Source organism: Saccopteryx leptura, chromosome 6, assembly GCF_036850995.1.
Source record: "Saccopteryx leptura isolate mSacLep1 chromosome 6, mSacLep1_pri_phased_curated, whole genome shotgun sequence".
In the NCBI taxonomy this organism is placed as follows: Eukaryota; Metazoa; Chordata; class Mammalia; order Chiroptera; family Emballonuridae; genus Saccopteryx; species Saccopteryx leptura.
Window position 1 is genome coordinate 152601553 of NC_089508.1, and position 23095 is coordinate 152624647.

Here is a 23095-nt window from a genome sequence, read left to right on the forward strand (position 1 = left end):
AGCTCAGTGTTTGGGCAATGCTCAGACCCTGCCCTCAGAAGGGCTCTGGAAGTCAAAGGGTAAGGCTTCCAGGAAGTAGTGGGCAGAGAGGTAAAATACAGAGGCAGGGCTGGGACTGAGACTAGAAAGGCTTGTGTTTTTTTATTTAAAATTTTTTTTTTTTTTTTTACAGAGGCAGAGATAGACAGGGACAGACAGACAGGAGCGGAGAGAGATGAGAAGCATCAATCATCAGTTTCTCCTTGCGTGTTGCGACTTCTTAGTTGTTCATTGATTGCTTTCTCACATGTGCCTTGACTGCGGGCCTTCAGCAGACCGAGTAACCCCCTGCTGGAGCCAGCGACCTTGGGTCCAAGCTGGTGAGCTCTTTGCTCAAACCAGATGAGCCCGCGCTCAAGCTGGTGACCTCGGGGTCTCAAACCTGGGTCCTTCCTCATCCCAGTCCGACGCTCTATCCACTGCGCCACCACCTGGTCAGGCGCTTGTGTGTTTTTTTAAAAAAGATTTTATTTATCCATTTTTATTGGAGGGGGAGAGAGAGAGGAAAGAGATAGAACAGGGAGAGGAGCAGGAAGCATCAACTCCCGTATGTGCCTTGACCAGGCAAGCCCAGGGTTTTGAACCAGCGACCTCAGCATTCCAGGTCGACGCTTTATCCACTGCGCCACCACAGGTCAGGCAAGGCTTGTGTTTTAATGGCAGCTGGGGTAGAGGAAGCAAAAGTATTAATTCTGGGGGCACAGAGGGCAGGTAGCCAAGTGCAGCCAGCCCAGGCCAGCTGGATGGAGGATACAGGCTTCTTGTCCAGGGGGCTGGTGTGTGGCAGGCAGCTGGAACCCAGTGACTGAGGCCTCTTGGAGAGAAGGGATAACAGGTAGCTAGAAGTCCATGGAACTGTGGGCCAGGTAGTCCTTGCGGCCAATGTTGCTGACCTGCTTGGTCTGCATGGCTTCGAGTTTGGGGCAGTCGGTGATCCGATGGCCCAGGCCACCACAGAAGGCACAGCCACGTTCTCCTGGAGGAATGGGATATTGGGGAATGGGAGTCAGCACAGTGATAGGGCCAGGCTCCATGCCTCAGGCCTCCGGCCCCCTTCTGACTCCCCGTCCACTGATGTGCAGTGTGGAATTGTTTCATGTTCCTGTCATGCCCTGCCGGACTACTGTCTTCTGCACTGCAGTCACCTCCAATGTCCAGCATGGACTCATCCCCACAGTGCAGCACCTGCAGCACAGGTGGCATCTTCTGTTTGGCTTCCAGTAGCAGGGCTTTGAGGTCCATCAGCACTGACTCATCTGTGGGGGCAGTGGGGAACCATTAGGTCCAACCCTGGGCCCTGTAACAAGGACCTGGGGGATTTGGGGGACAGCTGAGATGGCCCTGGCAGCAGACTCACCGCAGGCCTTGTTGATGAACGTGGTGGCAATGCCTGTGTTTCCCGAGCGTCCGGTGCGGCCAATTCTGTGCACTGCAAAGAGAGGAAACAGCCTCTGGCCCACTGCCCAGGGCTGGGGCCTGGCCCACACCCCAGTCCCTTGAACTCCCACCATAGTTCTCGATCTCCTCAGGCATGTCGTAATTGATGACGTGCTGGATAGCAGGGAAGTCTAGGCCCTTGGAGGCTACATCGGTGGCCACTAGGACATCCTTCTTGCCCTCCCGGAATGCTTCAATGGCTTTGGTCCGTTCCTCCTGGTCTGGGGAGGGTCAGGCAGGAGCTGTCAGAGCGACAGCAGGGGTCGGGATAGTAGTGGCAAGCCAGCCAGGCAGAGGAAGGGATTAGGTAAGAAGTGCTATAGCAGCAGGGATCATGTGCCACCCTGACCTTTGCCCCCATGAATGGCCACGGCCTCAACACCCTTCAGCAACAGGTACTCATGGATAGCGTCCACATCTGCCTTCTTCTCTGCAAAGATGAGCACCTGTCCAGGAAGGTTGACTCTCGTTACAGTGACTGTATCTGTCCAGCACCCCCAACCTTCCCCAGTGTGCTACCCCTACTGCCCTCACCCTTCATCCTGGGGATCCTGGGCCAGCCTGGCTGGTTGTACTCACAGGTGGTGGTGTCTTCTGTAGGCACTCAAGCAGGTACACCATCTTGGCCTCCTCCTTCACATATTCCACCTCCTGCCACCACAGGGGCCAAGTCAGGGCATCCTGAGAACAGGCTCACCAGCAGTGGCCCTGCCAGGGAGGCTGGGTCCCCCAATCCTGGCCAGGAGGTGATCAGAAGCCTCTTGCCACCAAGGGTTAGGCACCCTAAGAATGTTTTCCACTAAGGGATGGGACTTTGAATAAAATCCCCACTGCCTACAAGGTGGACCACCCACCCTATTCCAATCAGTCTCAAGGGAGCCTTGCCAGCCTTAGTCCTCAGCAGTGACACTGCCCGTAGGAGCACGTGCCCACCTGTATGACATCCAGGCTGGCAGCCCCAGCACGCCCCACATTGATAGTGACGGGCTTCACCAAGGCACTCTTGGCAAAGTTCTGTATCTTCTTAGGCATGGTGGCACTGAAGAGTAGGGTCTGTCGCTGGCCCTGAGAAAGGGGAGAGCTGGGGCTGAAGGCACATGGGTGCAGGGGCTAAGGAGCTGGGACAATGGGTGGGCAGCCCTGAGGGTGGCAGAAGTGCCCTGGCCAGACAGGGACAGGCACCTTGAAGTAGGAGAAGATGGTGCGAATGTCACCCTCGAAGCCCATGTCAATCATGCGGTCAGCCTCGTCCAGGGCCAGGTAGCGACAAATGTCTAGGCTGATCATCTTCTTTTGCAGTAGATCCATGAGGCGCCCAGGGGTGGCCACCATCATGTGCACACCACTGGGGACCAAGGAGAGACCCTGAGGTTGGGGCCACCTGCTCAGCCCTACTTAAAGGCTGGCACTGTGACTTCCATCCTCTGGCCTCCTCACCTGTCGCCTCCTCATCACTCCCACTGCCTTGCCCTACGTGCAGCATACATCTCTACTGGAGCAGGCTACAGCCTTCTCAACCAAAGCTAGCTGTACTCCAGAACTTTCCCACCCATATAGTCAACTCTGGCACATTCTTCCCCCTTCTTCCAGGTCATTCCTCTTTCCCTCAGGAGAGGACTATTTTGAATCTCCAGACAGGCTTCAGCCTGCACTCCCCCAGATCACTCTGTAGATCTGGAAGGGCTCACTTTCTTGACATGCTGAATTTAACTGTTCTATGTCTGCATCTTCCTTGAGACTGGGAATGCCTGTCAAGCAGGGACTGGGTGGGGTACAATCTGTGACCCCAGATAGCTAGTGATACTTGCTGGGGATTGCACTGTGTGGCCAGGGCACGGGTTCAGCCCTGCCTCAGAATGCCTCAGCCTCCTTGCTGGACTATACACTGAATGATCCTAACCTTCTTGGACCCTCTGGGTCCCCCAACCTCTATACTTTCTGCCTGGAATACCCGGATCCCCTGACTTCCCAGATATCTTTGTTCTACCTGCTGTGTCCCCAGAGTCCCTCACAACATTCCTTGTCCCACCTGAACCGACCTCTCCATGAGACTGAGGGCTCTTTGAATTAGGCCTCTGTGAGGACCTGCAGAGTAGCTAAAGCAAAGGATCTTTTAGCTTATCTAGCGGTTTTGGGGAGGCCCTGGGGTGAGGGGTACTTATGCTCACTGTCGGATGGTCTCCATCTGCTCTTTGACAGACATGCCCCCAATGCAAAGCGCACAGCGCAGGAGTGGCGAGCTGTCCTCTTGCAGCAAGCGGCAGTAATATTCCAGGATGCCATGGGTCTGCCGGGCCAGCTCTCGCTGCAGAGAGAGACAGAGGCTGGTACCAGAAGACAGTCTCATTGGTACCCTGCCCTCCAGGCCAGCTTGTCTTACCGAGGGGCAGATAATGAGTCCATAGGGCCCTTCACGTTTGGAGAAAGGTAACCTCTTCTCTTGTTCCAGGCAGAACATAATGACGGGTAAAGTGAACACCAACGTCTTGCCTGAACCCGTGAAGGCGATGCCTATCATGTCACGGCCAGACAGACTGTTGGCAGAGGACAGGCTGTGGGTCAGGCTCAGTAGAACACAGGGACTGCTTCTCCAGATGGACATCTGCTCTTGCCTGTCACCACCCTCCTCAGGGCCCCCAGGTCCATACTCACATGGTGGGGATGCCCTGGATCTGAATAGGTGTCGGGTGGTGGATGCCTTTCTTCTTCAGACCTCTCAGAATGGCTATGGAAAACAATCCTGACGTCATCCTTGGGTCTCACAGGTACTTTTTCAGGCCCTAAAGCCTGTAAAACTGCCACTATTCCCCTCAAGTTACAGATGATGAAACTGAGGCCCAAGGAGAGAGAGGGAAGGAAAGACTGACAGATCTATACAAAGTCCCTTGGCAAACTGCAGCTTGGGAGCCACATGCGGCTCTTTTGTTCCTTGAGCGTGTCTCTTTCACAAAATACCACATGAGAGTGCTACCTCGATAAGGAATATGCCTACTTATATAGTTTAAGTTTACAAAATTTGGCTCTCAAAAGAAATTTCAATCATTTTACTGTTGATATTTGGCTCTGTTGACTAATGAGTTTGCCAACCACTGCCCTAGGCTAAGTTGAGGCAGCATTCATACCCAGGTCTGTCTACGGCCAGCCTCACTTACTCAATTAAGGTCTCTAATAGTACTGAATAGAGAATACGTTCAGCTGGCAAAACTGAAAAAGGAGCTTAAAGAACTCCCACCTGAAATCCATCTATCTCTCTGGCTATACTGCAGGTGCTGAGCTCAATGGGGCCTGGATACAACCTCACAGATGTTGACTATCAAAGTGAGGTGCCTCTCCCACTCCCCAGATACCTGCAGGAAATTTCATTTCCTTGAAGCTCTTGATGGGTGGTGGGATACCATCTCCTTCCACCAGGATGTGGTACTTCTTCCGTACACGCTCATGCCGCTCTTCAGACATGCCCAGGATGTAACGGGGAGGTGTCCAACTGTGAGCGGGTGGTAGGAGTGAGAAGCCCTGGGCATAGCTAGCTTTGGCACGTTCCTGCCAGTCTCAGCCACATGCTATTCCAGATAAGAGTAACTGCTTTTCTACAGATTGTAAAGACACACCTGGTTTTGATTGGATCATCGTATGTGATTCCCTTAGCCATCTCCTTCACTGACATCAAGGCTGAGAAGAGAGATGTGTCTCAGGGCTGGCTTCTGCTTCCTAGAGGCCAGGCCCCTTGAGATACAACATGCCTGGGGTTGGGGGAGGAGGCTCAGTCCACCTCCTCCCCCTGCCCCAGCTACAACCATACCTCGGCCCTCAGCCACACTCTCCAGGATCTTCTCCTCTTCCTTCAGCTGCTTCTCCTTGGCAGACTCCTTGCGGGCTGAGAGAAAAAGCAGACAATGTCAGACAGACATCAAAAGTGCACCAAGGTGAGCCACTGGCAGCCACTGAGCCCACCTTCAGCCTTCTCTTTGAGGTGCTGGTGCTGATCCAGGAGGCTGACATTGGACTGTGGGCCCAGTGGGATATCGTCCTCATCTCCCCGGTGATCACTGCCGCTGTCCTGCTGCTCCTCCTCCGCAGCTCCTTTGCGTCTTCGCTGCAGCAGCTTCTGGAGCTAAGGTTACCCCAGAGCCCCCTCAGAGCGGGGCATCGCGCCAGGAGCTAAGTGAGGATCCTGGCTTTGGGGATCGTGCTCTGAGGTGGTGCGGCCCTACTCCTCAGACTAGGTCGCCAGTTCCTCGTGTGTCTGAGGGTCACGCTCCCGTGTACTGACGCCTCAACCCGCAGACAAGGGTCGCCCCTATCCCCATGCGAATCCCCACCCCCCACCCACATTCCTCCCCGGCCCTCACCAGCAGCTGCCGGCGCTGTCGCAATGGCACATAGGGTACATAATCCTCGTCGTCCTCAATCTCCGCCTCAGAGCCGCTTCCTGCGGCAGTCGCCTCGTCGGTACGAGCCCGCTGCAGAGATACATGACTCAAGCCCGGCTCCCCACTCCCACCTCCATCTTCATTGCCTCTCGCCACCCACGCGGACCCCAATCTCTCTCCCACCTTCCGTTCAGGTTCCGACTCCTCCATCCTTTTCTGCACGCATGCGCCCCACAGCAAAAACCACGCCTTACCCTGAGATCCAACCAGATATAAAGAAGCAGACGTCGGCGCTTAGCAACGAACTCTGAGTGCCGGATCGCACCGAGGGTCAAACTTTTTCCAGGGCGGACGTCCTGCGGCGCGGTGTCAGTACCTCTGTGTGGCTACAGAGCTGAGGCCAGGACCGAGGGCGAAAGCGTTAGGCAAAGCTTTGCGAGACGCTGGAAGATTTGGAGCATGCGCTAAAGGCTCACATCAAGCCCAGTGGCGGGGGGAGGTGCCCCTAGTGAAGACCGCAGATCCCGCTAGGTGCCCAGTCTCGCTCAGAGAATGACTTCACGTGGCGCGACCCACAGTGTACACTGCGCCCTCTAGTGGCGGAGAAGCTCTGGCCCAGATGTCCCCGTCACCACTCGCCCCACTCTTACCCTACCGCAGGGCAGAAGGGCAGAATGAGGCTTTCGGAATCAATGACGCAAGCAATGCTTTGGTGGGACAGCTCAGTTGGTTGGAGCATAAGATGACCAATCGTCCTCCTTTAGGGAGGACAGTCTTTCTTTTGTAAGTTCCGTTCTCCCTTGAAATGTCCTCCTACATGTCCTCCTTGATATTGGAGGACTAATCTGTAAATGTCCGTATTCGATTAATGCAGTCGATCCATTGTGTGACGTGATGTATTTGTATCTAAATGAGTGCTTTTTTTCTTACAATTATTAAAAATTAATAGGCATGTAAGCATAATTGCAATATAAAATATTACAAATGTTTTTATTATGCATTTATATTATAGTGTATTGTTGCAATGAAAAAAGTTTATTTACGATATTGTTTCCTTCAATTTATTTTTGTCCTCCTTTTCATTGTAAAGAAGTTGGTCACCTTATTGGAGCATCTTCTAGATGGGCTAAGGTTGCGACTACGCTATTGGTCAGGGGGCATACAGGAACTTCCTTCTTCTCTCTCTAAAATCAATAAATAGCCTGACCTATAGGGGTGCATTGGATGAAGTGGCGATCCGGACCCTGAGCTTGCCCACTAAGGCACACGCGAGAAGCGAGTTGATGTTTCCCGCTCCCCCTTTTCAAGCCGCCTACATTTCTGGGAAAAAAAAATTCCATAAAATCTTAAAATCGGTAAATTTAAAAGTTTTAAAAATAAATGACCGAAGCATTGCTGATGACTGGTGTTCTCATCTGAGACACCTAAATTCAGAGTAGTGAGGGGTAAGTAAAATACTGATGACAGTGGTTTTTAACTGCAGGTCTGCACATGTGCATGTCAGCAATTATTGTAAATGCTGTAACGAAGCTCAGACTGAACCTGAGAGGGCTTGTAGGAGGCACTACATCTGAGCTTCCAGGGAAGTGTGGAATCTCAGAATGTGCTGGCTACTGTGTGGTGCTAAAGCAGTTAAAAAATGAACAAGACACAAACCTGGCTTGTGAGATTATGGATTAGTCGAAGAGACAGAAAATAGAGATAACCAGTCTTGAAGTTAAGGAAAAGTATCAAAAGACATGGTATCACTTTTGGAATTATCACAAAGGCAGGGCAAATTGATTCTCATAGTAAAGTGGCTTCTCAACTGGGATGTGAAGGACAAGCAGGAACTTTTGAAGGAAGCATAATCTGAGAAGAGGGAAGTATGTAAGCAAAAGTAAGGAGATCTAAGGGTGCCAGGCCTAGTTGGATACTGAGGTTGCAGGTGTGGCTGGAGTGCTGGAGGCAAAGGCCAAGCCCAGAGGGCCCAGAATGCCACTCACATAAGTCTTTTATCTGTAGGAAAAGTGCTGCTTCAATCAGACCTGCAATTTTCAAATAAGGCAGAATTTTACATAGCTGTGCCAATTCAACTGCAGGGCAGAGGCTGGTGCAACAATTAAGAGGGTGAGAAACACAGGTAATAAATATACAGAGAAAGGTTTCACAGGAGTGTCCATACTTCCTTGGGGATTGGGAAAGGCTGGGGACCGGGAATTTTGAGCCTGTGGGCAATGTTGTTTTACTACTACTTCTTTTCCTTCTTCTTCCTCTCCTTCCTCCTCCTTCTTCCTCTTCTTTCTCCTCCTCCTTCTTCTTCCCCTCCTCCTCCTCCTTCATTCTTCCTTTCCTCTTCCTCCTCCGCTAACGCTCCATAAAGGAATCGTAGTGATTGTGTGGCTACTGCCTCCATCACATCCCACGTGAGCTCAAGTAAGAGTTGATTTCAGCTGAGAAAACAACATTAGGGGCAAGCAGTTGGGACACACATGTGTGTGAGGCATTTTTAGCAAACTTATATTAAAACCTAAATTTACAAACCATATCTACTGGGGCAGGCAGAGATAGTTTGCTTTACTTTACAGAAGGGTTCGTTATCCTCTTAACTCTCAAGTACTCAAGGAAGCTACATGTCTCATTACCACTGGAAAGTCAGATATAATTTATAAAAACCCCATCTACCTTTCCACTTTCCCTGATAACCCCACCCAGGCTACTGGTGCACTATCCATTAAGGCCTCAAGCCTTCCCCAGGACCCTTCTTACATTAGCTGCCCACAGGCCAAGTCCTGTTCCTCCAACGCATCCATTTTACAGAAGGGGAAACAGGCAGAATGTGGGGAAAAGGCATACAAGGCCTCCCAACCAGAGGAAAGGGCAGAGCCTGTGTTCTAACTCTAGTCAGCCAGACTGAGCTCACTAGAGTCACTTTCCTGTCTTAGCTTTAGTTTCTTCTATAAAATTCCCCACAGTTCTACTTAGAACAGTGTGGGTCAAATAAGTTTGCAAATATGTATATGTTTGCTCACTTATACTCTGCATTAGGTGTGGGAGACAGGCTGTAAGCAGGTGGGATCCTTATAGCCTAAGCAGTGGTAGTCAACCTGGTCCCTACCGCCCACTAGTGGGCATTCCAGCTTTCATGGTGGGTGGTAGTAGAGCAACCAAAGTATAAATAAAAAGATAGATTTAACTATAGTAAGTTGTTTTATAAAGATTTATTCTGCCAAACTTAGCAAAAATCTGACATAAAGTATTTGGAAAGTAATTATTATTATATGCTTTAACTTGCTGTAACTGCTTTATAAATTTTATAAAGGAAAGTTACTTCTCTACTTTATAAATCACCATTACTGTGGAACTGGTGGGCGGTTAGAAAATTTTACTAACAGAGATACAAAAGTGGGCAGTAGGTATAAAAAGGTTGACTACCCCTGGCCTAAGGCTTAGTTTTAAGACTAAGCCTCTCCTGTGCTTTTAATACTAAGATCTTCTCAACACTAAGCTTTTCCCCACACCCTTGACTGTTGCATGATGTGAGGTGGTGCACTCTCATGAGGAATCCCATTTATGCCTCAAATAAGTGACTTTGTATCAGAGACTTCCTTATTTGTATACTGGCTTAAAGGCTTTAATTTCTACACTATAAAATAAGGGAGACCAGGGGTTCTCTCTCTGGGTTCCTGAAATTAGCATTGCATAGAAGAGGCAGCCAAGATGGCGGAGTGCTGAAGGAGAAGCCAGTTTGTGCAGAGTTTGTGCAGAGAGAAGGAGATGGGGAACAGAGGTGAATAAGGCTGGTGAGGTAGAAACCATTGATTCTAGGAATACTCAGATAAGTCAGTGGCTTTGGGAGCCCTGCATAGAAAGGGAAGTGTTTTCCCACTGTGTATTTCTCGCCCGCCAGTTGTGAGCTGGGATGAAAGGTAATGGCCCACCAGTTCTTGGCTTTGTTGTTTCATTACCGTCTGTCCAAATCAAACCTGAACTTGCGTTGGCCACACGGTTGTGATGGTGGCCGTGGCTACTGGCTTTACAAACAGCTACAAGAATTAAGTGGAAACAATGCCAAACCATGGATACACAGTACATACCTAACATGATTAGTGACTAAGGCAGACACCATGCTTCTGATTACATCCCTTACCTCACCCTTGAACCAGTCCAGCAAATGACCAACAAACCAACTCTGTGTCAAAATGTTGCTTTATCTTTCGACAGGAAAGATCTTCACAGTATCAAAAGTAAAGAATTAAAAAATAAAATAAAACAAACAAAAACCAAAATCAAACACAAAAAGAGCAGTTTTGGGCCAGCAGTACCATCAGTCCCCAGCCCACAGGCCAGCCCAGCCCCCAGGCTCTGAGTACGGAGGCTGCGTAGCACCAGGAGGCGGCTCTGTGGAGGTCCTGAGGGGCCCCAGCCCAGCACACATCCGCTCAGCTTTTGGTTGGTTCAGGATGACAAGGAGCCGGGAGGGTCTTGGGCAGGTGGGTGGAGATGTGAAGAAGGAAGAAACTGTAGACCTTCAGCTGGCAGTTGGGGGTCTCACACACCCTGAAGAAGCTGGACCCAGCAGGGGCTGAGAAAACAAGATCATGGCCACATGGTGAATAATGGCCTTCTCATGCCAGCTCTGGGTCTCCATGGGTCCCCACAGAGGCAAGAACAGCTGTCTCCTACTTTTGCTACCACAGACTTCCTCAATCACCTCCAGCAAAGGCTGAACATTTAAGACCCTGTCAGGAAGCAGCCCTGGTCCTGGTGTTCTATCAACATGTGAAACATCATCCTAGATCTCAAGGAACTTGGGTCCATCCCTGAAGAGCTCATGATCTGTCCTGTGGCCAACGGGGAGGAAAAGGCCAGCCTGTGGTATGTGCTTTCCTGGTGACAGGCCGGGGAGGCAGCTTCTGTGCTCAGACTCCTGCCTCAAGCTCCCAGCACACAGCCTGGGCTGGTCCCAGGTCTGGGCCAGCACTGCTCTCTCTCGCACTCAGGGCTCCCGGTCAGGCTCTGAGGAGGGTCAAGACAAAGTAGACTGGGGAGGGAGCATCTCCTGTCTTACAAAAGTGATCAGCCAAAGAGGGAAAATACAGCTGGATGAGGTTTCCTGGATAACAGAGGCACTGGGCCTATGCGAGAAAGTGCACCCGTTATTCTTAGAAGGGACAACAGATGAGAGTGCCTGAGGTCCCTGCCACTCCTGGTTCCAGTGGAAGTGGAGAAGAGAGGCAAGAAGGCACCCTGACCCCGGCAGAAGCTCTTGGGGGTGTGGATATCTCAGTTTGGCAAGGGATCAGGGAGCTCAGCCTCTCAGAGTAGCAGGATTGAGGCGAGTCTGAGGAAAGTTCTGACTCTGGTGCAGCACAAGGGCGCCACAGGAGCCCAGCTCCAAAGTGGGAAAAGGAGACTCAGCCGAGGATCCAGAAGTCTGCCAGCCTGGCCCAGAAAGGAGCTGCCCTGGCACTGGGAAGAGGAGGACAGGTGCAGCTACCCTCCTGAAGGCTCCCAGGGCTCAGCCCGCCTGCCCAGCATCCTGCTGTCTTCAGGGCACTGTGTAGTTAGTTGTCAACCAGAAAAGGCCTGACTGCAGAGACACAGCTTAGGGTTGAGATATGGCACTGCACAGCCATTAAGCCCCAAACTCAGCATCAAAGCCTGTCTGCCAATCACCCTTCTCTGTGGGACTATGGTTCTCAGCCCAGTCAGTGCCTTCTCAAGTCTTTAGTTCTCAGTTCAGAACATCATTGGTCAATAATTCAGACAAAAGGGCTTGTGCAGGTGTCTGGAAGGGGAGGCCAGAGTCAGCTGGGGACCAGGTGTCTTCTTCTAGGAGGCAACTTTGCTATCAATTTCCTCTTGGGAACTCCTGCTGAGGGAGAGTACCCACTCACATCTCCATGCTAAATGACCTCTAAGCCCTTCGTCCAGCTTGGCCATCGTAGCCTGCATGGAGGAGCCAGGCCCAGCAAGTGAGGTTCAAGCCTGAGGCTGATGTCAGGGGTAGGCACAGCCTGCGGGAGCCCGTGGTAGTCAGATCTTTTGGGAGGCTGCTGGCAGGGGAAGTAGAGGCCTGGTAGAGATACCCCAGGGGATGGCAGTATAGGAAGGTGCCCTTCAGAAACATGGGCAGGAGGGCTCACAGGAGGGCCTGGCCCAGGGAGGAGCGATGAAAGCACAGAGGCCTGGGGGTAAATGGCCGCAGAAGAGACGAGGCCTCTGTGTCCAGAGAGCACAGCTTGCTGGGCTGTCATCGTGGAGGTCCAGGGGCCAGGGATGCCAAACCCCTAGTCCGACTCCCTGTGCCTCAGAGCATGAAATGGTCTGGTGGGGACACAGAAGCTGGCAGAGCATTGGGAAGGGTACATGCGACAGTTGGGGGTCTCTATACCTCATTGAGCTGTGCTGGGAGTGGTTTTCTTGAGGCTGAAGTTGGTCCAGTTCACAGCAACTTTCTGACGTGTTTGCTTTGCAGAATCCAAGCAGAATCTATCAGGTTTGGAGTATGACACAGAAGTGTAATCAGAGATTCCCCCTGCCTACTGGACCCTCTCCTAGACCAGTGCTTCCTGGTCACTAAAGAAGTCAGGTTGGCTCTGCATGACTCTTCCAGCTCCTGAGTAGTGAGGTCTAGCAAGTATGGGAGCTGTGCTGGGGGGCAACCATCTGGGTGGGACATGCACACACCCAGATGACAGTGTACGGGAAGAGTGAACACTGCCTTTGGACACGGCCTCCTCACCCTGTGTGGTACTCCAACGACACTGGGCTGCCTTCCATTCCCCTCAGGGAGTGTTTCTTTCACTCTCGACCCTTTGTATGTGCTGATCCCGGTGTCAGAAATGTCCTTTCATTTTTCCTGGCCCACTCATTCTTATTCCTCGAGTTTTAGCTTGGTTACCACCTCTTCTGGGAGGGCTTCCTTGCCCGCCCCCACCCCTTAACTTGGTCTGCAGGCCCTCTCCTAGCCACTCCTCCAGCCCCATGCCCTCACTCCAGTTCAGAGCGCATGTTGCCACACTGTGTGTTTTGCTCTCTCCCTGTCTAGACTATTAGATTCACCTCTGCCCCACAACTCTGCCTCGGCGGAGCAGAGGAAGTACAAGTGATTAAACAAAGTGAATGACACCAAAAAAGGCCTGGTTCCTGGGTCCTGACATGCTTGCCTCCTTCACTTGGTCCCTTGCATTTTCCCAGATGCCCTGTCCTGCCAAGTGGCTACCTGGATTCTTGTACATAGGCTGGTGGGGAAAAAGCTTGGAAGGGCTGGAGAGGCCCTCCATCCTAGTGCTCAGGGCTAAGTGAGAGGCCTTTTTGAAAGGTGAGGATGTGGGTAGGACGGCAGGCGATCCACACCTACCTCTTGAAGTATTCCACTTCCCGGTCAGTCTCATCCATCTCCATCCCATCCATGTCCTTGGGCAGGAACACATCGTCTAGGAAGACACAGCCAGGAGGGCTCAGTGCCCACAGCCAGGCCTCTGGGTCAGTGCTGCCCACACACGAGGACTGCCCACCACCCCGTGGCCTGGCAGGGTGGGGGTCAGCCAGTGTTCCTGGTGCACTCACCCAAGGAGGAGGCCAACTTCTCCTGCTTGTTGCGGCTGCGGCGACTGCGGCCCTTGCCCTGCGGCAAGTTCTGTGGCCTTGCTGGGCCTGGAGGCTGCACAGACTCCTGTTGTGAAGGCCATGCCTTGGCCTCACCTGGCCAGTTTCTCCAGGAGCTGCCCTTCTCCTTGTCAGCTTTGGGGCTGCCAGCCCAACTTGGTCCTGGCTGGTTCCCCCGACTCCCCTCTCTGGCCTCAGCACAGTTGCCCACTTTGGGAGGCTCCGGGGCCTTGCCTGGCTGCTTGGGGCTGGAGATCTGGCCCTTAGCACCGGGAGCCTCCAGGCTGGCCGAGGACCGGGATGCTGGACTCGCCTCACTCTTCTTGGACTGATTGCCCTGTCTCTTGCCTTTCCGTGGCTTTCCACCTGAGGCCCCAGGCTCAGGCAGCTCCTGCTTGCAACTAGGGACTTCCTTTGGGCTTGGCTCCTCAGAGCTGCTGTTGCCTGGCTTGGGTGTTTTGACCCAAATCACCCTGGACAGGTTGGGCACGGTGTTTAGTCTCCTCACTAGCCCGTTCTCAGGGGTGATACCAGGAGGGGGACCCCTCACCTCTGTCCACGGTGGTTGGGTGCCTCTCATTTCTGCCCATGGTGGGGCTGACTCGCTTGGAGCTTGTAACGTGTGGTTCTGAGGGGAGCCCAAAGTCAAAGGGGACAGGTCAAGGCTGATATCAGGCTGGTGCTCTGAGGAGCCATTGAGGTTCGCAAGGGGTAGACTCTGGGTCTCTGGCTCAGCAGCCTCCTCCTTAGAGAAGCCATTGCTGTCCGTGTTGAGTTCACACACACTGATGCTGGAACAAATGGAGTCCTTGACAGTGTTCTTGATCTCCTGTAGACGGCTGCTCAGGAAGCTGTTTACCCGATCTAGCTCCCGGTCAGGCCATTCCAAAAGCCTCTCTCCGGCAGGCCTCGGCTTCCGGCTTCCAGAAACATCACGATTCACCTGCTTTAGAGCTTCTGCTGCCAATTGGGCCTTCTCCTTTTCCTGCCAATACAAGAGGCAGTTTCAGCAGGGGCTTGGCATCTACCAGGCACATGGTGACACTTGACACACCAGGCTGAGGCCCAGCTCTGCCACTAACTGGCTAGAGGCATGGCCTCACAATCCGAGCCTGCTTGTCCACCCTGCAGGAATGAAGATGAAGTGCAGTCAGACTGGTACACGTCTTGGGGGTGGAGACAGACTCAGAGCTCCAGTGTCGGTCCTAGGACCTAAGAAGGCTGGACTCAAAGGAGTAGGGACATAGCTCACTGAATCTTAATCCTAGGCCTCAGCTTCAGCAATCCACCTATTTGCTGAGTCTCAGTGGACTTATGTGCAAAATGGGAACAACTCTGGAGTGAATCTCAAAGTGGAGACACGTGAGGAATGTGGCTGCTATAGAGGCATTCCCTCCATTCTGCTGCTGTAGGGATAAAAGCGGTGCCATCGTGTGGGTCTTTCAGGAAGGAACACATGGGGTCGTGAGACTGCCACGGTAGCTCAAGCTGCTCTGGGTGGCTGGGAATGTGTGCCTCCCTGATGCTGTGTAAGGCGCTACTGGCAAGGGCCAAGTTCTTATAGTAAGGCCACTCATTGCTCAGTTGGCCTCAAGTAGTCAAGGCCATGCCTAAAGTGTGCCCCAACGCATACAATGGACAGCCACATGGGGCCCCCAGGACAAGATGTAAAAGCAGCCTCTTTGCTCAGGTGAGGCCTGGGCGACTGGACCCTGCCAATCAGTGTTGACAGAGCCAGATCTGGAGAGTGAAAAGGAAAGTCTGTGGGCTGAGTCACCCCACCCCTTTGCTCAACCTCAAGACAACTGCAAGCCGAGGAGGCCTTCAGAGGGAGATAGGAGACAGATGTCAAAGGCCTAGGGGAAAGAGGTGGTGGTATTGTGCCAGGGACTGGATGACTTCCACAATTTCACAAATTTCCAGCTAATTTTGGAGTGATGAGGGAGAAACAGGAAAAGGAAAGTGGAGAGAGAAAAAGAGGGCTTGCTACCACGATACTGTCAACTTAAAGAGGGTGATCCTGTAGCCAAGTGGGCACACAATTGTTATTCTCTCATCTTTTTTGAACACTGGTTCCATAACTGACTAGAACCAAAACTGTGAGACCTTGGACAAATCACTCATTTTCTTTGAACCTTACTATCCCCATTTGTAAATTTGGGAGAAAAGCGACCTACCTATACCTCATAGGATTTCTATGAGGACACCTGCGAGGGTGTGTGTTGCTTTCCCTGGGCACAAGTAAGGCTACACCTTGGTACCACGGTGCTCAGGTGAGGGGGCAGCTCAGTCTGGAGCAGTGCTCCGTGGAGGCTGCGGGCAGAGTGCCTGAGGCCATAGGGATGCACATAGGACTGGAAGGGTCTTCTCTTCATTCCTTCCCTGCACTAGAAGAACTCTGCTTTTGTTAGAAACTGAGTTCTGGGTTGTGAGGCGAGGGAGTGGAGCGGGCACAGAGGAGATAAATAGTGACGGAATAAAACTTGACTTGGGGAGGTGAACACATAATACAGTGTACAGAGATGTGTTATAGAAGTGAGCACCTGAAACCTGTATGATTTTGCTAACCAGTGTCACCTTAATAAATTCAGTAAAAAATAAAAATAAAGCCCTGGCCGGTTGGCTCAGCGGTAGAGCGTCGGCCTAGAGTGCGGAGGACCCGGGTTCGATTCCCGGCCAGGGCACACAGGAGAAGCGCCCATTTGCTTCTCCACCCCTCCGCCGCGCTTTCCTCTCTGTCTCTCTCTTCCCCTCCCGCAGCCAAGGCTCCATTGGAGCAAAGATGGCCCGGGCGCTGGGGATGGCTCTGTGGCCTCTGCCTCAAGCGCTAGAGTGGCTCTGGTCGCAACATGGCGACGCCCAGGATGGGCAGAGCATCGCCCCCCTGGTGGGCAGAGCGTCGCCCCTGGTGGGCGCGCCGGGTGGATCCCGGTCGGGCGCATGCGGGAGTCTGTCGGACTGTCTCTCCCTGTTTCCAGCTTCAGAAAAATGAAAAAAAAAAAAAAAAAGAAAAAGGAAACGGAGTTCCATGGAAGATTTCATTTGCAAAAGAGAGTTATGCAGCTAAACAAAGACATCTGAATAATGGTGTGCAGGGAGCAAGATGGGCGCAAACAATTTGGTAGTGAAAGGAGAAAACACAGAACCAAATTTTCTGCTGGGCCCGTAAGCCTAGTATGTCTCAGTTGTCTCATTTAATCTTCACAACTGCCCTTGTTATGTCATCTTCCATTTATAGATGAGGACACTTGACTTTGGAAAGAACAAGGAACTGGCCTAAGGTTACGTGGCTAGTAAGTGGCAGAGCTGAGACAGCACCCCCAGCTGTAATCCCCAGTCCTTATGCTTTCCAATCCCATCTGATACTGTTTCATGACCATCATCTCTGAGACACTGGGTTGGGCTCTGAGAATCCATCTATGTAGGAGGGTCTCTGCTCTCTGACTTGAGTGTGTGTGGGGAGACATACAAACAGGCGGTTCAAGTCTCAGTGACAGGCCCTGGCCAGTTGGCTCAGTGGTAGAGCGTCGGCCTGGTGTGCAGGAGTCCCGGGTTCGGTTCCCGGCCAGGGCACACAGGAGAAGCGCCCGTCTGCTTCTCCACCCCTCCCCCCTCCTTCCTCTCTGTCTTTCTCTTCCCCTCCCGCAGCCAAGGCTCCATTGGAGCAAAGTTGGCCCAGGCGCTGGGGCTGGCTCTGTGGCCTCTGCCTCAGGTGCTAGAATGGCTCTAATTGCGGCAGAGCGACGCCTCAAGATGGGCAGAGCATTGCCCCCTGGTGGGCATGCCGGGTGGATCCTGGTCAGGCACATGCAGGAGTCTGTCTGACTGCTTCCCTGTTTCCAACTAAAGGGGAAAAAAAAGGTCTCAGTGACAGTGGTAAGAACTCTAGGAAAGAAAGCACAGGGTGCTCAGGGAACCCAGATTGGGCCATCAGGGAGAGCTTCCAAGGGGTGACAGTATCTCCCTGAGCATGAAGGGTAAGGGGGTTACCCTGGAAAGAGTGAGACAAATACTTTCCAGACAAAAGAGCAAGTAGAAAGTTGGGAAATGGAAAAGCACAAAATCCTTAAGGGGGAATGCAAACCATTCAGAGGTACAACTGGAGCCCAAACTTCTTTATTTTTGGGGGGTGGGGGTAGGGGTGGGCAGGAAGGCCGGAGGGACGGATTGAGACAAAGCTGGCAAGCTAAACAGGGACTAGATCCTGAAGAACTCTATAGGCCGTGCTCCAGTCTGGGTTCATCCTGAGGGAAACATTCAACCATTGAAGGCCTTTAAAGTCATGGCTGTAGGGTGGAGAGAAGTGGATGGTTTGAGCTACTTGGAAGGTAGCATGGCCAGGACTCTCAGTGGTGGGTGGGGAGAGAGAGTAAGGTGAGTCATGAAACAACCCTGACAACTACTGTGCTGCTACAGCAGCCACACGGACCAAACGCTCTTCCTGCCGAACCTTTCCCACACATCCCTCCACTTGATTCTCGCAACAATCTGCGTTAGATTCTACTGTTCTTCTCCTTTTATGGATAAATAAACTGAGGCTTGGAGGTTAAGTGATTTGCCCAAGGTCATACAGCAAGGGTAGCAGAACCAGGTTTCAAACTGAGGTCCAATTCCAAGGCCCACTGCTCCCAATCACAACAATGCATTCTTCCCAAGATGGCACCCGGGTCCTGGTTCAGGCAGCTGGCTGGATGGCAGTGCATCCAACTACAGACAATGGAGGAGCAGGCCTCTTGGAGAAAGACAAGTTCAGTCTTAGATGTGCTGAGTCTGAGTGCCTATGGAATGTGTGAGGAGGTACCTAATAGCAGTATTGGACATCAGTGTGAAGTGCAGGGAAGACACAGGTGGCCAGACCAAATGGGGAGGCAGTACTACCTAGATGGCTCCTCTTTCCCAGGGAGATGTCCTCAAGGGGGTGAGTCAGGTAGAGGAAGAAGACCTCACAAAGGAGACAGAAAAGAGAGCATAGAGGAAGGTAGGCAATGTGGCAACCTGGGAATTCCCATTGTCCTTTCCCTGTACCCCCCAACTGAGGGTGGAGATGCTAAAGAAAACAGTGTTTGAAAAGAAGAACACATATACAATGTGAAGTTGCGTAGTTGACAAAGAAGATGGACCAGGACAGTATGCCTTAGAAGACTGCCTGGGCCTTAGCTAGGGAAAGGGGTAAATCATCCTCATAACAAGAAGAAAACTTGCAGGTGGGGTGGTGGTAAAAAGGAGATAGAGTGCCTGTCCACTGGCCTAGTTGGAAAAGAAATCAAGTTATTTGCCCCAAAATTAGGTGGGGGTGGGGAAAACCTGGAAGTTAGAAAGAATGGAGATCTGACGTGTGTGCTGTGAAGAATAAAGTGATGAGAAACAAGTAAGACTAGGGAGTTCCGGACACCTGCTAGGCAACATGGGGGCTCAGGTGAGTGGGAGATAGCACAGCCCCGGGTGCCACACAGGACTGGATTCTGTGTTCTCCTTGAGGTATAGAAGGAGAGGCACAGGTTGGGTTTGAACCAGGGCTGAAGTTTTTTGAGTGGGTGTTAGTGGAACAAGGAGTTGAGAACACTGGCAAGACTGTGGGTAATCTCTCCTGGCCTGGGAAGAGGAGAAAGGGGTAGGTGACAGTCTTCAGTGGATAAAAAGTAGCCAAGAGGTTGCAGATGACAGAGATGGGGTCAGTTCCAAAGGAGCAGGGGAAAGTCATGGTCTGGAAATGGTCTAAGGAGGTAGAAAGATACTCAGCTTTATTTGTCTCCCAAGGTGAGACAGAATGGGCACTCTATTGGTTGACAATCAGGAGATGCTGTGTTTTTGGTGGACAGCCAGGTTGTAAGGCCAGGGTGGAGGGGCATATGGAGGAGGTGCAAATGTAAACAGATAATGACCATGATTGCTTATCACATGACATTGCAATTGCTTGCTTCTGTTGTACCCCGGCCTCTACACTGGGCTAGGCAGTAAATTTTGGATCGAGTAGTGTGTTATCTATGGTGGACTAGAGAAATGATGAGGTATAATAAGACTACAGTGGGAGAAGTTTCCCGAGCAATGCTGCAAAACAGGAGCCATCTGGACTGAGATTGGAAGGAAAGTGTCAGGAGGAAAGGGAGGGGAGAGAGGAGAACATTACTGGTGAAGGAAAAGCAATGTGCAGCACAGATTTATGAACGCTGGGCCTGGGAACTGTAACGCAGTCCCTGAGATCTAACTGCTTTAACAGGGCAGTAAAGGCCAAAGAGACTGCTGCTGCCCACCAGACACCTCTGGATAGGCAATGCTGGATGGGAGGAAGAAAGTGCTGATCACTTTCTGAAGACAGTGGTGGGACCCCTTGGCTAATTGCTTCAGGGTGCAAGGCAAAGGATCTGGTTTGTCCTTTAGACTGGAAAAAGATGGAGACCCACTGCTGCTTTCTAGAGCACCAGGGCTGTTTAACCACCCATGACCTGGAGCTAGCTGGTTGTCCAATGTCCTTGGCTGCTGAGCTCCCAAGTGTGGCACTGTGCAGACGCAGCTGGGGCGGACAAAGAGGTAATGAGGCCACAGGGACCAGCCATCAAGTCCTGGGGCTCACCTGACATTAGGGTTTCCCAGGAAGGGCTCACTGGCTTCAGCCTGGGTCATTCCCATGGCTTCAATTATATCTCCACTTGGCAACTCCCAGCCCTAAACCTCCATCTCTACTTGGATGTCTCGTGAGAACCTCTGAGGCAAGGTGCCCCAGCTGGATTCCTGTCTTCCGCCAAGCCCATCCCTGCTCAGTGAAAGGCATGCCATTCTGCCAGTCACCCAAGCAAACACCTGGGAAACGGCCCTAACTCCTTCATCTCCCTGTCCTGTAATCAGATCACCAAAGCCTGTCACTTCTGCTTCCTCTGAAAATCCACCTCTGCTCCAGTCCAGTCATCAATCATCACCACCCTGGCTCTCGGCTTTTAAGCCTGGAGCATCACTCCACCAGGCTACCTTCCATAATACCACACGATAAGCTTAGAATACAGAATCGACCTTCTTTGATTAAAGTCCTCCAGTGACTCCCCCTCAGCTGCAGGGTCAAGTCAAAGCTCTTCAGCAGGGCCTACAAGTCCCTTTCTTACTTCCACTGTCGGTCCTACCTCTCCTGTTTGAGCCCTGGCTGCAGATGTGCTCTGCCTGCTGCCAGCAGGGCTCTCCTGATGAGTTCGCACTCATTCCCTATGACTCAGCTCTTGTGGTCAGCCTCTCGTATGGCCACTTCCAACAACCCCAGGAAGGATGGGGGGCTTCTGTCATCTCAGGACTGGTCACACACTAATGTGCTCATCCCACTTTGGGTCAAGTCTCTCCACTGGACTGAGCTTCTTCAGGGCAAGAACTTAATAAATGCTTTGGCTCCCAGTATTTGCTGAATGAATAAATGACTGACCGAATGAAGCAAGTCCTAGGCTTGGAAAAATCCAACAAGCTGCTTCTGATGCCAGGACACATTTGTCTTCGTCATTGGCCCCCAGTCTCCCTGACCCTGATGCCTCCCAAACTCATTCAGAACTTCCCAGAGCAGCCAAGGTATTTGGCAGCCAGCACCATTCATGCCTCAAAAGTCTTGGGGGTTGGGTGAGGGACTCCTTGGGGAGAAGAGGTAGTAGAGCTGCCCCCCCACACCCACCTTCTTTTTCAGCTTGTGCCGGGCCCGCTTTGCGGCCCTGGTGCTGTTGGGGACTTTGGGCTCCGTACTGTTGATGAATTCCAGCAGCTCATCCACATCTCGGTGGTCCACGGCAGGCTCCCCAGGGATCCCGCCCAGAGCGCCCCCCTTCATGGGCAGCTCCTCTTTCCTCCTGGTCAGCCTCGAACGGAGCTTCTCTCGGATCTCGGTATAATTCCGACTCGTCGGGGCAGCGGGTGGCTGGGGGAGGGGGAGGTGCTAATGTTACACCCTGGGCCTGGGAAGACCATAGCACTCCCACCCGCTGGCACCAAACATGTGGTGAAAAGCGAGACAACTGTTCTACTAGCGTCACAGAGGCCAAATGGCTTCACCTCAGCCAGGCCGGAGCCAAAGCAGCGGCGGGCGGAGGGAGTAGGGGATACAGTAGGGGATACGTGACAGCAGTGGCAGCACACTGGCCTGGGAGCCAGGAAAACAGGTGTGAACCCAGGCTTTGTCTCTTGGAAGATGTATGACCTTGGGCAGGTCACTGAGTCTTGTGAGCCTCAATTTTGTCATCTCTAAAATGAGGATAACCCCTAGCTCAAAGGTGACTAGCAACGTAATTCTTTTCATTTCTTCTGTCCTCAACTGCTCTCCCCTAACCGGCGGCCCCTTCCTCTTCACCTTAAGAGACTTCTGAACCGCTTCCTCCCCGGCGTCCAGAGCCAGCATGTACTCTGCTCTGTGCCTCCTTCCTGGCACCATCTGTGCTCACAGCCTGCCCCTCAGCTGGCTCTCACACTCAGGGGACTGAGAGCCTTTGCTTCCATTCTGCCTTCATCACGCACAAGCGTTCACTTCTCTGTGATTACACACGTACACAAAAACTCATCAGAATCATAGCTTTCCTCTCTGCCATTTCCTTTCCTTTTACCTAAGGAAAAAACGTCATTCTTAAGAGAAACCATGAAAAGAGCAAAGGTAGCAAAATGTTTAAAAATCTCTACCTCACCAGTTTGCTGTGAGGATCAAGTGAGTGGACACAGGTGCGAGGACTCACATGGTCCCAGAGTGATCACTATCCCCTTGACCCAAGGGGTCTCCGGGGAAAGCCGGTGCTTTCTGGCTGGCCCCCAGCCCTCTCTGGCCTGGGCAGCTTCACTCACCGCATTGTGGCCGAAGAACTCACAGTAGCAGCAGTCACAGAACTTCCCATCTCTCTGGTGGGTGGAGGATGAGGTGCAGGAGCTACGCTCCGAGCTGCTGTCCTCTTCCTCGCCCAGGCCCTCATCTGCCTCGCAGGGCTGGGGCAGTTGGCAGGCCAGGCCACTGTGTGTAAACTTGTGCCCCTTGCACCCAGGGTCTCTGCTGATGGGGGAGAAAGATAGGCCCAAAGGTGAGAGAGGGCAGGACAGGAGCAGGCTGCCAACAGGAACCTGGGGAAGCAGCCCACCATCCTTGTACCCATTGCTCATAAGCTGCCTCATTTCACAGGGCAGTCAGGCTGCACCAGTGCCTCTCACAAGAACAGGGCTAATAACCTCACTGTCCCTCAGGGTCCAGCTCAAAGGCACTGTTCTGGAAAGATCCCCCACGCCTCCCCTGCCAACATAGGACTCTTCATGGCACTGCAAATATCTCTATCTTACCATCTATCACATTTTACTGCAATGATCTGTTTGTCCATTTGTTTCAAAACAATCGTGTATTCTATAAGGTCAGGGACTATGCTGTTTCTATTTTTGGGTCCCAGTGTATAGCATAACCTTACACATAGTAGGGGCTCAATAAGTAGGTGTCTGAACAAATTGGAGGCCTAATGGCTCCCCTGGAGCATCCAAAGGCACTCAATAGGCGCTCATCTAAAGGCCTGTGAGTCTGTAGCAGTGGGCAAAGCTGTCTTAGTCACGGGGCCTTGAAGTTAGGAAAACAAATATGTCTTGTGGGCCATAGACTCTTAAGAGCTATTGTTGGTGCTAGGTACTGTATTCAATGTATTATTTCTAACCATCCCTCAAGGTCCACAGAA

General features: G+C 52.1%; 2 protein-coding genes and 1 non-coding gene across 12 annotated transcripts in view; 1 reads left to right on the forward strand and 2 right to left on the reverse strand.

Annotated features, from left to right (window-relative positions):
* Positions 1 to 226: 226 nt before the first annotated feature.
* Positions 227 to 6120, reverse strand: DDX41 (DEAD-box helicase 41). Its single transcript, XM_066342697.1, has 17 exons — positions 6030 to 6120; positions 5826 to 5936; positions 5428 to 5587; positions 5276 to 5350; positions 5085 to 5145; positions 4824 to 4960; positions 4129 to 4201; positions 3857 to 4010; positions 3645 to 3781; positions 2659 to 2821; positions 2410 to 2541; positions 2056 to 2127; positions 1826 to 1922; positions 1548 to 1697; positions 1397 to 1468; positions 1185 to 1295; positions 227 to 1015 (listed from the first exon to the last, which is right to left on the reverse strand). Exons 1-17 carry the CDS (start codon positions 6054 to 6056, stop codon positions 879 to 881), a joined length of 1869 nt encoding a protein of 622 aa, XP_066198794.1. The 5' UTR covers positions 6057 to 6120; the 3' UTR covers positions 227 to 878.
* A 3607-nt stretch (positions 6121 to 9727) lies between these two features.
* The window catches only part of FAM193B (family with sequence similarity 193 member B), a 39024-nt gene continuing 25656 nt past the window's right edge, over positions 9728 to 23095 (reverse strand). For 6 of the 10 annotated variants that reach the window (XM_066344569.1, XM_066344566.1, XM_066344574.1 and 3 more), the window contains 6 exons: positions 22233 to 22434; positions 21082 to 21321; positions 13401 to 14424; positions 13192 to 13267; positions 12223 to 12320; positions 9728 to 10410 (listed from right to left, as the gene is read on the reverse strand). In XM_066344569.1, coding sequence (XP_066200666.1) covers positions 12224 to 12320; positions 13192 to 13267; positions 13401 to 14424; positions 21082 to 21321; positions 22233 to 22434 — 1639 coding nt within the window. In that variant the 3' untranslated portion in view covers positions 9728 to 10410; position 12223. Of the gene's footprint in view, positions 10411 to 12222; positions 12321 to 13191; positions 13268 to 13400; positions 14425 to 21081; positions 21322 to 21750; positions 21794 to 22232; positions 22435 to 23095 lie in introns of those variants that run through there. The other 4 variants (XM_066344567.1, XM_066344575.1, XM_066344571.1 and 1 more) reach the window with 4 other exon arrangements.
* On the forward strand, positions 16048 to 16123 carry TRNAS-AGA (transfer RNA serine (anticodon AGA)). Its single transcript has one exon. It is a non-coding gene; the product is annotated as a tRNA-Ser (tRNA).